At 38.8% G+C, this 14,148-nt stretch overlaps 2 protein-coding genes across 2 annotated transcripts; both read right to left on the minus strand.

Moving 5' to 3' along the window:
- Window positions 1-1,316: 1,316 nt before the first annotated feature.
- On the minus strand, window positions 1,317-7,984 carry LOC112574283. The gene is made up of 3 exons (XM_025255261.1): window positions 6,702-7,984; window positions 4,188-4,300; window positions 1,317-3,683 (listed from the first exon to the last, which is right to left on the minus strand). Exons 1-3 carry the CDS (start codon window positions 6,962-6,964, stop codon window positions 3,406-3,408), a joined length of 654 nt encoding a protein of 217 aa, XP_025111046.1. The 5' UTR covers window positions 6,965-7,984; the 3' UTR covers window positions 1,317-3,405.
- A 550-nt stretch (window positions 7,985-8,534) lies between these two features.
- LOC112573397 (E3 ubiquitin-protein ligase RNF170-like) lies at window positions 8,535-14,127 on the minus strand. The gene is made up of 5 exons (XM_025253722.1): window positions 13,876-14,127; window positions 12,895-13,097; window positions 12,177-12,250; window positions 11,526-11,645; window positions 8,535-11,044 (listed from the first exon to the last, which is right to left on the minus strand). The coding sequence occupies exons 1-5, from the start codon at window positions 13,989-13,991 to the stop codon at window positions 10,748-10,750; spliced, it is 810 nt and encodes a 269-aa protein (XP_025109507.1). The 5' UTR covers window positions 13,992-14,127; the 3' UTR covers window positions 8,535-10,747.
- Window positions 14,128-14,148: the final 21 nt, after the last annotated feature.

Below are 14,148 nucleotides of genomic sequence, written 5' to 3' on the forward strand. Positions count from 1 at the left end.
ACATGAATAATAATGTACGAAATTTTGAGGGACTAGCAAGGAAAGTCTATGGTGGTATAGACAGGACACATGCGAGTACATGCTAGCTGGGGTAGATATACGTATATAGGCTTTTCGTCGGCTGCCCGTGTAGCAAGACAAATGTTCCAACCAAGAATCTTAAATTATTCCAAGTGAGGAATGCGCAGACGCTGGGTCTTCTAGTGTTGTTGAATGATTTAGCAGACATTTTCGTGATATAATGATGTAATGATTTGAACGTAAAAGTTTCCTGTGTTTCTCAACTGTTAAATTTAATTTAATTTTGTAGTATGCACAGACCATTGGCTCTCGCTGAGAGTTCGAGTTCTGTCCTTACAACAAGACGCATACCTTCAATGTTCTTCACACTTTACTGGCTGGCCATCCATATGTAGAATAGTCGATCCTGATCTTTGGAAATCAAAGAGCAGGAAAAGAATATTTTAAGGCTAAATTTGAATACCATCATAACTGTCAAATACCTTTTTGGGGAGGGTAGGTATAGGTGAGGGTGGAGAGGTTCATGCAGTATAGGTCCTTTGCCTTTGCAAAAGCAGTCCACCTCTGACCTATGATTTTCGATATTACTAAACGAAACAGAAACAGAGGGGCATTTGTTGCGGCGCATTTTGCTCCTTTGTTATTTTAGATGATATGATATTTTAGTGAGTGATGGGATATCTTGACTGGGGTCGCGAAGATAGATTTTAGCTTTGATGTATTTGTTCGAGGTCTTGACGGGTAACTACGGCAATGAACACACCCGTTTAGGCACCAGCTTTAAAAAAACTTTTCTTTCCTTTAGTAATTTTTATCCCTTTGTTCTGACCGAGCTAGGAATATCTGTCGTTCCCAAAGCTAATTTACGATCGCAGTTTGAAGCAAGGGCACTCAGGTCGTTTCATTCGTGTGGCCCCGTGATGGCTCTCGCTGGCTCTGCTGGTATGTAATTATACTGCTAATTGATGTTTAGTTGCTATGGTGATATGCAGGTACACCTTGCAATTCATTCTTTACAGTGTCATGCAGCTGAAGGGTCAAGTACACGATGACGCCGCTGCACGTGTCAGGTGATTCGTAGACATGTCTATGAAAGTATTTCTATCTAGATATACTCCACTGTGACACCCAGCGATGTCAGGGTAGGACTGCCATCGGTCCACGCCGACATATCCTGATCTGCATCACAGCATGAACTGTTCTTGTCTGATGTTTTCTCGAGGCTATGCTTCTAAATTATATGTGGGGTGGTCATCGGTCGGCTCGATCATGACCGAAACAAGACAAATATTTCGTGACAATAAAGTTTTTATTTAATGAAGCAACAGTTCAATATATTTATTCATTCCATAGCATTGCTAAGTTAAAATTAGAAAATCACATGCAAAAAGGGTTAAATACATCATATCTGAGCACCTGAAACGCCGCATCGTCAGTCTTTATTAAGTGAACGGTTTGTCACCTGTAGTCCTGTCTGTTCCTTCCTGTGAACAGGTATCAGCTGACCACAGCTGCACGTAGGCCTTAGTATTGGAATGTGTCTCGTTTCAGAAAATTATTCCGATAACGAGTATTTTGATAACAGGAGCTATATTTCCATTATTTTTAAAGAGATTTCCTACCTCAGCATACTTCAATACTTTATCCCCACTTTCCCTGTAAATAGCTTTAAGAATTATATATATCTATCAAAAGTTCAATAATTAAAAAAAGGACAGTAAACAGCATTTTTTATAGTAAATCACTGAATACAAGTTTCAGCTATTTTTTACATGTAAAATGTGTTTTGTCTTCATACCTACTAAAATGAAACTGTTTGATGTAGAGGCTATTTTCGACGCGTTCTGGAATCTGTTCATACATCGTGCCGATTCAAATTAATTTATTTCAGATTTAATGTTGAGACCGTCGTTTCTGTTAGTAGGATGTAGTAGTTCCCATAGCGGGATAATGTATACGGCGATGTTCTGCTGTAGATTAACGACGACGAGAAGAAAAGCCTCGTGGCTCCCTGCTCCATCCTCCCACAATGCAATCGGTACCCATCTGACATCTATACCCACATACTTTGCTCGCGTTTGGATCATGGAAGCTTTCATCCTTTCTCGTCTTTTTTAATCGTCCCTTTTTCAATGTGAGTTCTCTTCCAACCAAGATGCCCCGCAACTGTTCTCACATGAAATCCAGTGAGAGGAAAAGCATTGCACAGCCCTATTCTCAAAATGTATATTCGTCATAGAACTCACCCTGCAGATTACACACACGTGCAAAAGAAATCACAATAATGCTAATTGGATTGTTTAAAAAAGGGTTTTCTGATATAGAAAATAGCACACAGTTTACTGATATGATTTCGGATACAAAGAAACATTTGTCCAAAATACTCAGATTTGCAGTATATAATGTAGGACGATCACCGTGCTCAAATTAAAACCTTCAGGTGATCGTCACTTCTAAACACAAAAGTACGAAGTCCTCAGATGGCTGTTAGGGTCGTTTTCATTCAGTGTTGCTCTGATCTTTGTTGTGAAAAACATTGCTAATATTGTCAGTCCAGCTTAAAAGGTTTAATTTTCCTGAGTCTCGAATACAAGATCATGTATGTATATGGTTTCATCAGAGTAATAATCATGTTACAATATATTTTCGGCCGCTGTTAATGCGAATAATTCAATACACACAATAGGAAAGAGTACAGTTTAGCAGTAGACACTAGTACTAGAAACAAAACTGTTGTTTACCTTTTAAGTGAAACATTCAGTGTTCTTTACCTGTTACAATCGAGTCTGTCATTCAAGAAGAGACATTTTGTTACATGCAACCAATATCTTATAAACCCTAACGCGGTATTCACAAACAAATTCTGTAAACTGACGGCAGATTTGAGCGCCAACAAGCACAAAAACGTCTGAGCCAGGTCACATGTCACATGCTGTCCACAGTATTGTTTGTCACCACGCCCCTCCAGTCACATGTCACATGCTGTCCACACTATTGTTTGTCACCACGCCCCTCCAGTCACATGTCACATGCTGTCCACACTATTGTTTGTTACCACGCCCCTACGGTCACATGTCACATGCTGTCCACACTTCTGTTTGTCACCACGCCCCTACGGTCACATGTCACATGCTGTCCACACTACTGTTTGTCACCACGCCCCTCCAGTCACATGTCACATGCTGTCCACATTATTGTTTGTCACCACGCCCCTACGGTCACATGTCACATGCTGTCCACACTACTGTTTGTCACTACGCCCCTACAGTCACATGTCACAAGCTGTCCACACTACTGTTTATCACCACGCCCCTCCAGTCACATGTCACATGCTGTCCGACTTAGAATCTCTGGTCACAGACAGTTGCAGACTTCCCCGTCGTCTCACAGAATGAACGGCACTCTTTGTTTGGGTTTCTTGGTCACCGCGGCAGCTGTCCTGTCTCTAAAATAAACCAACACTGGATTTTTTAGATTCAGGTTTTCCAGCTCGTTGTCTTTAAGCCGGCCAAATTTTCGACCATCCAACGACTGACGATGCAAGTGGCCGATAATGCGGTCTTCCACTCGCAAGCATTTCATGAAGGAGGCCATGGCGTCAGCAGAGAACGAAGACAAGTTCCCATCATCGGGGATTGCAAATTCAACTTCCGGTATTGATGCTGCACGAGTATTAAAATTACATGCAATGTATACATATATGTTTAAAACAGTACTATTTCAGTAATCAAATAATAGCCTCATCATTAACATTTTTAAACAAAGTTTCAATGTCAAAAGTATATTAATACACAAAATAAACATGCTAATAAGAAATCTTGACGTGAGCAGCTGGTTTGTTTTATCTCTTTTCAATACCAACAGCCCTAGCAAGCCCTCTGTAGCAAAGAACCTTACGAAAAATGGGGACCTCAGCCCACCTCAGCGGTTTGTTTCCAGTCATGGCACCCCTAAAGGTAAGACTTCGTCCATAACTAATCCTGAGGTAACGTCTGCTTGATTACTATGGCCCTCTGCTGTACCCCCAGAAATAAGATCAAAGATGGTAGTCAATGACTAAAATGGCTAAACAACGCTACTTTCGTCTCGAGAAGTATGTAGCAAGAACTCAATAAAAGACTTTACAGACAACAAAAGGAGTCAGCGGGCTGAGTAAAGATACTCACTCGATCCAGTCTTAGAAACCTTGGCCCTAGCAGTCCCAGTGCCGCCCCCGACTGGCATCCTTGGAGGTACGTCTGGATTTCTTCTACTTCCCTCAGTGCTTCCATTTTGTGGGCTGCAGCAGAAATCATACAATAGCGTGTGTGTTAATGGCACAAAATTGCCACTATTTTTATTGTTCCCATCGGTTAAGGTTCTGCCTACATGTTATGTAAAAGCGGAAGAAAGTGGGACTTAAATAGCTTAACCCTTGCGCTCAGAAAGACATCTACAACTTCTGATGAAACTGAAGTCAAATGTCCAGGGAAAGTCCTAAAAGATTTTACCATTCATTCCACCTGTTATCATCCTGAGCAAACTTCTACTAACTGTAAAACAACACAGGAATATTTAAGGACGGTCCTGTGGTGCAACAGATAGCGTCTATCGCCAATACATCGAGGATGGGTTCGAATCTCGTCTTGGGCAAGCTGTTTTCTCTGCATGTAGCACCTGTTTACGCTACTGGTTTATATAGTCTTATAGTTCGTGACACGACATAAAACAACAATCCTCCTTTTCTAGACACACTACAACCATATTCAATTACAAATATTATCTACTACACCAGGAACAATAATACTGACAAGCTAAAAAGAAGGAAAACTCATGAACATTACAAGCAAACGCAGTGACACATTTCAAATAAGGACAGAAACCGTCTAATTGTGTCCTATTCTTGAAACCAGGAAGGACAGTCCGCTTTGTATTATCGTTGCTACTCCCTAAAACGACAGGAGCAAGAACATAGCCTTAAAGACATAGCCTTAAAGATTTTACTCCTATCAGCAAGTTATGTTTCCATTATTACAATCATGGCAGCCGATCAGCGCATTAATTTCCATAGCTTGATGCTGTGCAGTCCCTTGTCTCCAGAATTCACAAAACGAGCTGTGGACCCAGTCTACAGTTCATTGTTAATAAACACAACATTGAAATTACAAAGCAAGGGCGTAAATCAATTGAAATACAAATTAACTAGTTCACCTGCTCTGTAGCTCTTCAGTCATGTCTGCAACAAAATAAAACTAATCACCGGCTAAAAATATGGGACGCTACACCAGTCTTCGTGTTAACTAAGCCATGAAAACGTTTATCCGGTTAGATATCAGCCTGACAACTTCTCCACCCTGGTTCTCCTCGTCGTCTCCACGAAAGGAAGGCACGCTCGGGTACGTGTAAATAAAGGTGTTTTCTTCATCGTCGCGGGTGCTTCACAAAACTTGTTTGCCTTGTCGCCCTGCAAAAAGATAACTCGCCAGAACGTCGGGTAGAGACGAAGGGTGACGTAAGAGGTCATTTTACCCGGTGTAGGGGTTGCTTGGCCATTGGTGCTCATGCAAACTGCGATGCCGGATACCAGGAAGATGAGGCCCTCAGTCTGTGTGTACGCAAAGGGAGTGACATAATCCTGTTGTCAGCGAAACATGCACTCTCCTGGTGATGATGGTATTCACGTGACATCCCATGAGGATTTCACGCGGTGACAACGGTTTCAGAATATGCATAGACAAGCCACTTAAAAATGACAGACGAAAATGTGAGTTTGTTGCTGATGCCACCCCAAAATTTGTGTGCACCTGTGCACATTGTCAAGCAACAAAGGGTTTACGACGGTTGAGTTTGGGTTATGCATATCCTCTGTCTCTAATATTCTTACCACAAGATAAAGAGAAAATGGCATCGAACATTCATAACAGTTTACAGTATGGCTTACGTAAAATATTTTAGACAAACCTAAGACAAAACGAGCGCCGCTCCCCTAGCAGCAGAGAATGCAAAAACTACACGGGTCCCCTGGGAAGGACTTGGCTCCCATAAACTTTATGTTTTCTGCATTCTGTGTGTGTAGGGTGATTGTTTGTTATTACCTGTATCTTATAATTGTTTAATAATATTATTTTCAAGAAAACTTGAGTCCGGTTTGAACCTGATATATTCTTTATGGAATTTATATATCTTAATACCCATACCTGTCATTATCCGGATATCACCTATCGGACAAGTAACGAAAAAGAGCAATATCGGAAATTACGCACGTTTGTCGTACTCAGAATTATAGACATTTCCCATATTTGATATTCAAAGTTGATTTGTCAGACTTGGAGATGTGCATATATATATGTCAGACTAATCAGATAAGCTGACCCACCTGTGGGTGATACGAATCATGTAGGTCCTCGACAGCATACGCATCATACTTAAATGCCGAAACTAAACAATAAAAGTGTATTTCATCTAAGTGTGAAAAAAAGAGTGTTTTGTTTTTTGTAGTATGACAGATTTAACTGAGCGCGCTAGCCACAAGTGGGTTTGAATATAAAATGGTGAGCCAATCGCCACACACGTGTCCAAATCCTCGCATGTGACTTCAAACGATACACTTTCAGAATAATTGAACAGTTATGTAGCAATACACAGTGGTGCATGTGATAACGGAGGCAGTAGACCAAAGCCTTTATTTGAAGTCGACTCACCTTGTTAACATGTGGTTGTCATAGGCAGACATGCCATGTTCGGTCTTGCTCTCCTCCGTCAGCCTCCCCCCGTCTCGCAGAACCAGCTGCTGGCTACCAGAGTCGCTGACTTCGCTGCCTCGTCTGTCTAGGCCCTGGTAGACATGTTCCTCGTTCTTTCCATGGGATTTGTCGCTGCCAGTACTGACAGAGCCTTGCCGACTGTGTGAGCTCGAGACTGTTAGTGCGTCATAAGGTGTATCACCAGCGAAGAAATCGGCCATGTTGTAGCTTAATTATCTGTAGCACCCAAACAGCCTTGTTACTGGGTCCTGCCAGCCATTTTAACAAGATGGTAAAGTCCACTTGCTCAGCCTTATAACCCAAACACGCTCTCTTTTACAGGCATACCTGTGTCGTCTGCTTTTAAAGGCGCAACCAACAATGACCCGGGTTAGGACTCACAATTGTATACTCCAAATGTTCTTGGAAAATGCTGTCTGTACAATTTTCTTACTGGTGAGAAGTTCAGAATGGCTTCATATGTCTCAACAAAGAGCTGAGGGTTTGAAATACCTGGCAGCCTTTTATAAAACCTAAGTGAACAATGACTTCCCGCATGTAGTAGCAGGTAGGCAGGGCTGTCGCCGCCCACACTCCGGGGCAGACATCCAAGGTGCGGCCTTCAAGTTTTCGTGAAGCCTACGTAAGAAAGCACTGAAAAGGTACACAAACTGAACAGCGACCTAAATACCGTCCTAATAATGAAGTGGATGTGTGGACAAGTAAACTACGAGCTGAACACGCAAATAAATTGAAGGCTGCGTGAATCGTCGTTAGGTACCAGCCGAGCCCGCCTGTAGTCTGTGTTTCATTACAAATATTGGGCCGAAAACTGGCTAAACTGTTGGCTCATTTACTTCGGGAATAATGTTGTCACTACAGAACTTAATAGCGTTGTTACCAGAGCAACCAGCTTGCTGTCGTGACTAGACCACAAATAAAGCACTGGTGTTACCTGCATACCATAAGCTTGCCGGCGTCAAAAAACACTATGCAGACTATATAGTGTCACCAGCACATTATAGGCATATTATTGTTGTCGCCAAACTATTAGGCGTCGTCTTGGATGCAACAGTTAACTTTCTCTCGTTAATGTACGTACACTGTGACAGTAAACGGTTATAATTTGTCGGCGCGGATTTTATGGTCGAACTAGTCCCAACTACAGGGATTGAAGTTGGTCATGTTCGATAAAATAGAAGAAACAGATCGATGAGAACAAACCTCGTTTACCCCGGCCGCTGACGATGGAGGCAGCGACCCCACAACCCGTCAAACCGGTGGAACCGCTAGTTGCTAAAAATAATCTGACGGCGTCACGTGAAGTCACAGTCAAGAGGAGCGTCAGTCGCTCGCGTGCTCACGCCCGTTACAAACACGCGCAAGGAATACGTCAGCGCCGGACCTGCAGGGCATGGGTCTGCTTGACCATGCACAGTTGTGTGGGCTTGACATCTCACTTCACAGTTAAGCTGTCCATATTGTTTTTAAGCAGTGAAAAGCCATGGCAACAGCCACCTTCAACATTTCATCGAATGTTGAGAAATAAATGCATCTTTGAGCGATAATTATTTTAACGGTAAAATAAAAATGTGCTTGGTAGACAATGGGTTCTTGTATAGAATGGTATGCTAAACAGATGAAGGACGCAGGACTCATTTCTTCGGGTAGACGATTAGATAAATATTCCTGCAAAAACTGTTGTAGGTATGCAGGTGCATGCTTCCTGAAAGTCTGCTTGTGCACTCAGAAATTCAAATATATGCAAACTAGTCCTTGAAAAACAACACGTTTCTGTAACTCCACAACAAAATTATATTGCAGGTTCTAAAGAATAAGCCACTAAATGTAAATTCCACAATATAAATCATGATTACCAAGGAAAACTGTTTCATGTTTGAGACTTGAAGAAAACTATTATCTGATGAAACTTAATGGTTTTGTTAATGACCAAGTCAGGCAACTGTAAGAAAGTAAGATAAGCAGATAATAATAATTCTAGAGATTGCTATATTTGTCATAATTCACACATTTTTGCCCCATTGGTTACACATGTAACAATATAGAGTTTTGTAAACTGAATATTGCATAAGCTCTTTCATCACAAAACATCAATTATTAAAGCAATGATTTGTGAACTTTTGCAAGTATGATTTACCAAAACCTGACTTAAAGTGCTGAGTAAAACAAGAAACTGATATGACAAATGTAACACTTTATACTTTCAGATGTTGAGTATGATGAATTGTGCTACATTGAGAATTCTTTTAACCCAAAACAAGATGAATTCTTTTAATATAATCAAATTACACAATATTGAAGTGGATTATTTACAAGTCTGCACAGTTAACATTGATGCTATATGAAAAATAGTTGTTTATAAACATACATGCACACACTCCCCAACACACATCACACATGCATGTGAGTGCATTCAGGCTGAGATAGGCTGAAGACATATAGACCCAGATTCAAGTCAATCAGAACAGAGAAGAAATACGATAACTACATAAATTTAAAAAAAAAAATTAAACACTTTTACAGGCATTCAAAGATTAATAAATAAACTCAAGAGTAAGTACAATCGCTCTTTTTCTCACACATAGTCATATTAATTTAATATTCTTTTAATACATTATGCTGTATGCTCCTGGCTAGTTTTTTATAGGCTGTACCATATTTTAAAGATAACATGAGTTAAACAATAGAGGGAACAGTTACAAGAATTTCCCTTTTTATATCTACACTCAAATTAATTAAATATTTTCACAATAAATGCTGAAAATTTATTTTTATTCTTATTACAGCTTTAAAATTGCATAAAGAGTACTGATCAACTGCAATAAGGCAGAATAAAACACCCTCTAGAGCTGGGCCAGCTACTTTTGCTGAGTTACTGATAATGCTCTAGCCTGCTAAAAAGTGTTCTGTTAAACAACTGGCTGATGTACTAACTGCAGTAGTGAGAATGCTTGGTATCGATCAATACAAACATGCAAAACCAAGTGTTTTTGTGCTGTAGTCACATCATGTTGCTTGTCGATAAGATGTGCAAAACACTCAGGTGCATAATCACAATGAATTACAAATTTTTTTTCTATTTATCCCTCAGAAAGATAGCAACTATATATACACACATCTGATACCTTTAACTAAATGACATTTTTCCAGTAAATCAATCAAGAAAAATGATTTTAGTATATCCTTACAAGTGATCTAACCTATCCCCAAATTATCTTCCTCTTACAAATAGCTTGGGCAACCATACCAGAAAAGATTTCAACTTCATATTTTGCACATGACACTGAATAAAACAGTCTATAAACTGGCATCAGCATCAACAAACAAGCATTAACAATGTTAATATTAAATAGCAGTACTTTCATTTCAAACTAGTGGAAATTCTTTTATTTTCGTATAGGTTAAAATTATTTTAATCAAGATAAATCTTGATGTATCTTTCACAACCATGCATAAAAACAACTCCAAGTGTAAATAGGCAGGAATCTGAATGAAAACACTTGATTAGTCGCTTATCATGGCAAAGTCTATTTAAGGTTCAAAGCACAGTCCATCATAAAGTTTCATTATTATTCTTAATCTGTTATATTTTAATCTACTACACAGCAGCATTGTGCATTATTCCAGAAAATTTTGAGCTGTTTTTAAATTGTCTACTCTGATAAAACCAAAAATTGTAAAAGCAATATTAATCAAATAGTTTCAAAAGCACTTATTTAAAGCACCTTTACTTTACAAAAAATGTTTCCAGTCATGCTTTTCAAAGTTTAAAATAAATGCACCATTCCATCTGAGCAACTTGTTTCGAGTTTTTATATTAATACAAAGGACACAGAAAGACCAAAATCACATATTTATGGAACAGGAGTAACAAAGTTTATCATCGTTGTTGTTAGGATCCCCCCCACCTTTTTAAATTTTTGTTGGAGGGAGTGGTCTAAAAGCCGCAATTAGACAGAGACAAGCAATATGTTGATAACAGTTCATCTGTTGACTTCATTGTTTGGGGCTCCACGTGCTGCCCTGGCTTCTACAATCTGACGATAGATAATACTGACATAAATTGCAAGCAGAAGAATGATGAAAAGGTCATCCAAGAAACCAAGGATTCCAAATGCTGCCTCTGGAATGATGTCTAGAGGTGAGATAAAATACAGAAGAGCAGCAAAGAAACAGATGATAACTCTCACACGAAACATCCATATAAGTCCTCCAACAGTGAAGAATTCATTCCAAGCATGGCGCAGAAGAGTTGGCAGGTCACGAATATAGTCAATCCACTACAAAATGAAAACAACAAAATTAGCTGCCAAACATGGCACACAAACCATGAATCAACAACTGTATTGCCTGATAAAAATATGCATTCCACTAGCAAAATTTTGACTACAAATTGTGGATGGAAGGGATTCAAATTCACTGTGACATGCCCAAAGTAGCCTATGTTGAAGCGAATAACAAAAACAAAACGAAAAATAATTTTCACTGGGTTCTTTTAGTTCAACAGCATTGAAAATTAACAATATTTATGTGCTATGCATCTTGCACAAAGCTGAAATAAATCTCTCATTCACACGTTCATGCTTTTTCTTTCTTCTATTTTCATGCAATGTGTGTAGTTTTTGTATATGTGTGTGTGAGTGCATACCTGTGAGTACAATATTGTTAAATCAATGATTTATGTCAAAGTGCACTGAGCGTTCTGCTAGCAGGAAAATGCACTCTAGAAATGCTTTTATCATTATCATCATCTTAACTCACTGGGCGAGGTTCTCCTGAAAATCTGCGGTTGTAGTTGTTAATCTGCTCTATTATCTGTGTCTTTTCCTCTGAAGTTTCCAAAACTTCTTGATTGGAAAAATTCTGCAGCAATATTGTCACCTAAAAAGGAATTAAAGACAAAACAATTTATTTGATATAATTTGCCATTACTATAATTCTGCACCCAAAAGCCCATCAAGAAGACAACCGGCATAGAGTTACATAGAAAAAGCATCTTGTTCAGCAGGTAATCTTACACAAAGAAATATTACAATGAATTTTAAAGTTTTATATTTGTCCACCTATACACAGACAAGGTTGCTGACACACAAGTGCACATGCACCAACATATGTAACGACAAAAGATTATACAGCAAATGAACACATTATGCAACTTCACATTCAAAATATTGGTTATATTGACATTTTACAACATGGTTGAGGTAGAGAACAGAAACAGCAACTAAAATGTTTTAAGTATGTTGAAATAACCATTGTTACCACATTGGGAAAAATACTGGACCACTTTGGACATAGCAGCTAATGCATCCTCCCTAAAACTAATTAATCTTAGAGATGTTTAGAACAGGAGACTACCACGAGTGAGTTAACAAATTAAAAAATAAAAGTTATATATGCATATATGCACACCCGAGTTCTGCATGATGGACAAGGCACTGCTCCCAGCCAGCTTTGATGTTGCCAATAAGTTATAATACACAGACCTGCAACATTAACCATCACCACCTCATGATATTTTATTAAACATAAGCCTTTTGCAAACTTCTATACTACTTGCCATAAATAGCGCCAAAGAATGGATAGTTGATGCACATTGCCAGGTTATCCATAGCCAACTGAACACAACAAAATATTTCTTAGCTGACAAAAGAATAGAAAAAAGCTTATGTACCAAAACTGAAACAAAAACAGCAGTGGTGTTGGTGAGCAATGATATTTCTGATTTGTTCTATTGCCACTTACAGACCAAGTTTGTTTTGCTACATTTGTGATTTATCTTTACTTATTCATCTCCACTGCCAGAAACTATGTGTGTCTGGGTGTGTGCACATGCATGCACGTATTGTGCATAGATACATGCACTGCTGCAAGTATGATGTAAGTATGCACACATTGATAAAGCTCCTAGTTAAGATTAAGCAATATAGTAAAACTCTCTTCACAGCTAAGTACTCCAAGACATCAGATGTTTTCATTGTTGGTTCTGGATCAAGATGTGACTACAAACAATTTTGCCTAAATGCTGTCAATTATGTCATGATTCATTTATCCTCAGAAAGTCAATAGATAAGTAGATTATGACCACTGATGGACAGTAAATCATCAAATCAAGTTTGCCACGGCTTACCACAAAAAATATGTCCGCAGTTAGTTTCAACAGCAAAGTTAGCATCTCCTAAACAAATTGGGCAGGTAAGTTGACCATTGTTGTTTTGACGTGCTTGACGTCTTCCAGTCTGAATTTGATGGTCTGAATCCTGGCGAAGCTGCGCACGAGTTGATTCAACATTGGCAGCGCTGTCTGGGTGAATAACAGGAACCTGGCGTTGTCTGAAAATTATATTTAAAAATTCTACAAAAAGATATTAGTCTTATATGTATGCATCCAAATATGTGTGCATGTGTGATTGTGCAAACGACTGGAAGGTATGAAAACCGAAAGCCACCATTTATTTCAAGTAAAAGGTATGACTTTTAAGCATCATGGTGGAACATGCGTGAAGTGATGGTGGCAAAGTATTCCAGACACTGAGGTCAAAGAAAGAACAAGAGTGGTGGCCAAAGCTATTACATCTGAGACATGGCACTCAGCATAAGCAGATCTAAGAGACTAACTAGGCTGAAAATGTGTAAATAACTCATATATATGTATAAATAATTTAGTAAACAAATGTCTATTTAATGTTTATAAGCTAAACATTAAATTTATTTCAAGGAGAGATATGTAACTTCTACCAGGCTGCAAAGTATGCCTTCTACCATATAAAGGTGTATAACTGCCACTTCAAATTTTTTGTTTATATTTGGTATTCTTGTTGCTATAAAATCATGTTTTCTACTCTTCTAGTTCTTAATCTCAGTAATGTGAAATTCCTATAATAATAAATACTACGACCGTCATAAATGACTGCAGTTGAAGATAAATGCTGCTCTATATGTCATTATGAGTCCTCTATAATTTCTTATCATCATTTGCAGAAGACGATATTTGAATAAATATATATTATGACTGTTGGTGCGTACCATTACAAATTAACAGAAGTAAGACTACTTAAGTCTGATTTAATTACTATTTTTTTACGATTGTACTTTTTTCTCTTGGGCATACCTGTTCAGGATGTATGCAATCATAGGCACAAGAATGCCTGAAAATGCAGCAATTCCGAACAAGACTTCATTGCCGACCCCTTCGATGAAATTGGTTTTTCGCAAGTATGTTCCCATTCTGCAGTCTACATCATCTCCCCTGTTCGGTTTGCAACTTCCTGAGCATTCACCGTGACGACATGTTTGCTACTAAAAATAAACGGATAATGCCGTGCCACGCCTTCACTTTTAGTCTTTAAATATTTATTCATTTTAAGCTTTATGAAAGTCAAAT

The sequence above is a fragment of the Pomacea canaliculata genome, linkage group LG10 (genome assembly GCF_003073045.1).
Source record: "Pomacea canaliculata isolate SZHN2017 linkage group LG10, ASM307304v1, whole genome shotgun sequence".
Taxonomy (NCBI): domain Eukaryota; kingdom Metazoa; phylum Mollusca; class Gastropoda; order Architaenioglossa; family Ampullariidae; genus Pomacea; species Pomacea canaliculata.

Bases quoted from the DNA above. Each gene is read 5' to 3' on its own strand.
- LOC112573397 (XM_025253722.1), bottom strand. From the start codon at position 13,991: ATGGGAACATACTTGCGAAAAACCAATTTCATCGAAGGGGTCGGCAAT. The intron at 13,098-13,875 runs GTATGCCCAAGA...TATAATTTTCAG, and splicing joins ATTGCATACATCCTGAACAG to ACAACGCCAGGTTCCTGTTA. The intron at 11,045-11,525 runs GTGAGTTAAGAT...TTCATTTTGTAG, and splicing joins TTTCAGGAGAACCTCGCCCA to TGGATTGACTATATTCGTGA.
- LOC112574283 (XM_025255261.1), bottom strand. From the start codon at position 6,964: ATGGCCGATTTCTTCGCTGGTGATACACCTTATGACGCACTAACAGTC. The intron at 4,301-6,701 runs GTGAGTCGACTT...TTTCTGCTGCAG, and splicing joins GACAACCACATGTTAACAAG to CCCACAAAATGGAAGCACTG. The intron at 3,684-4,187 runs GTGAGTATCTTT...ATACTCGTGCAG, and splicing joins GGTTTCTAAGACTGGATCGA to CATCAATACCGGAAGTTGAA.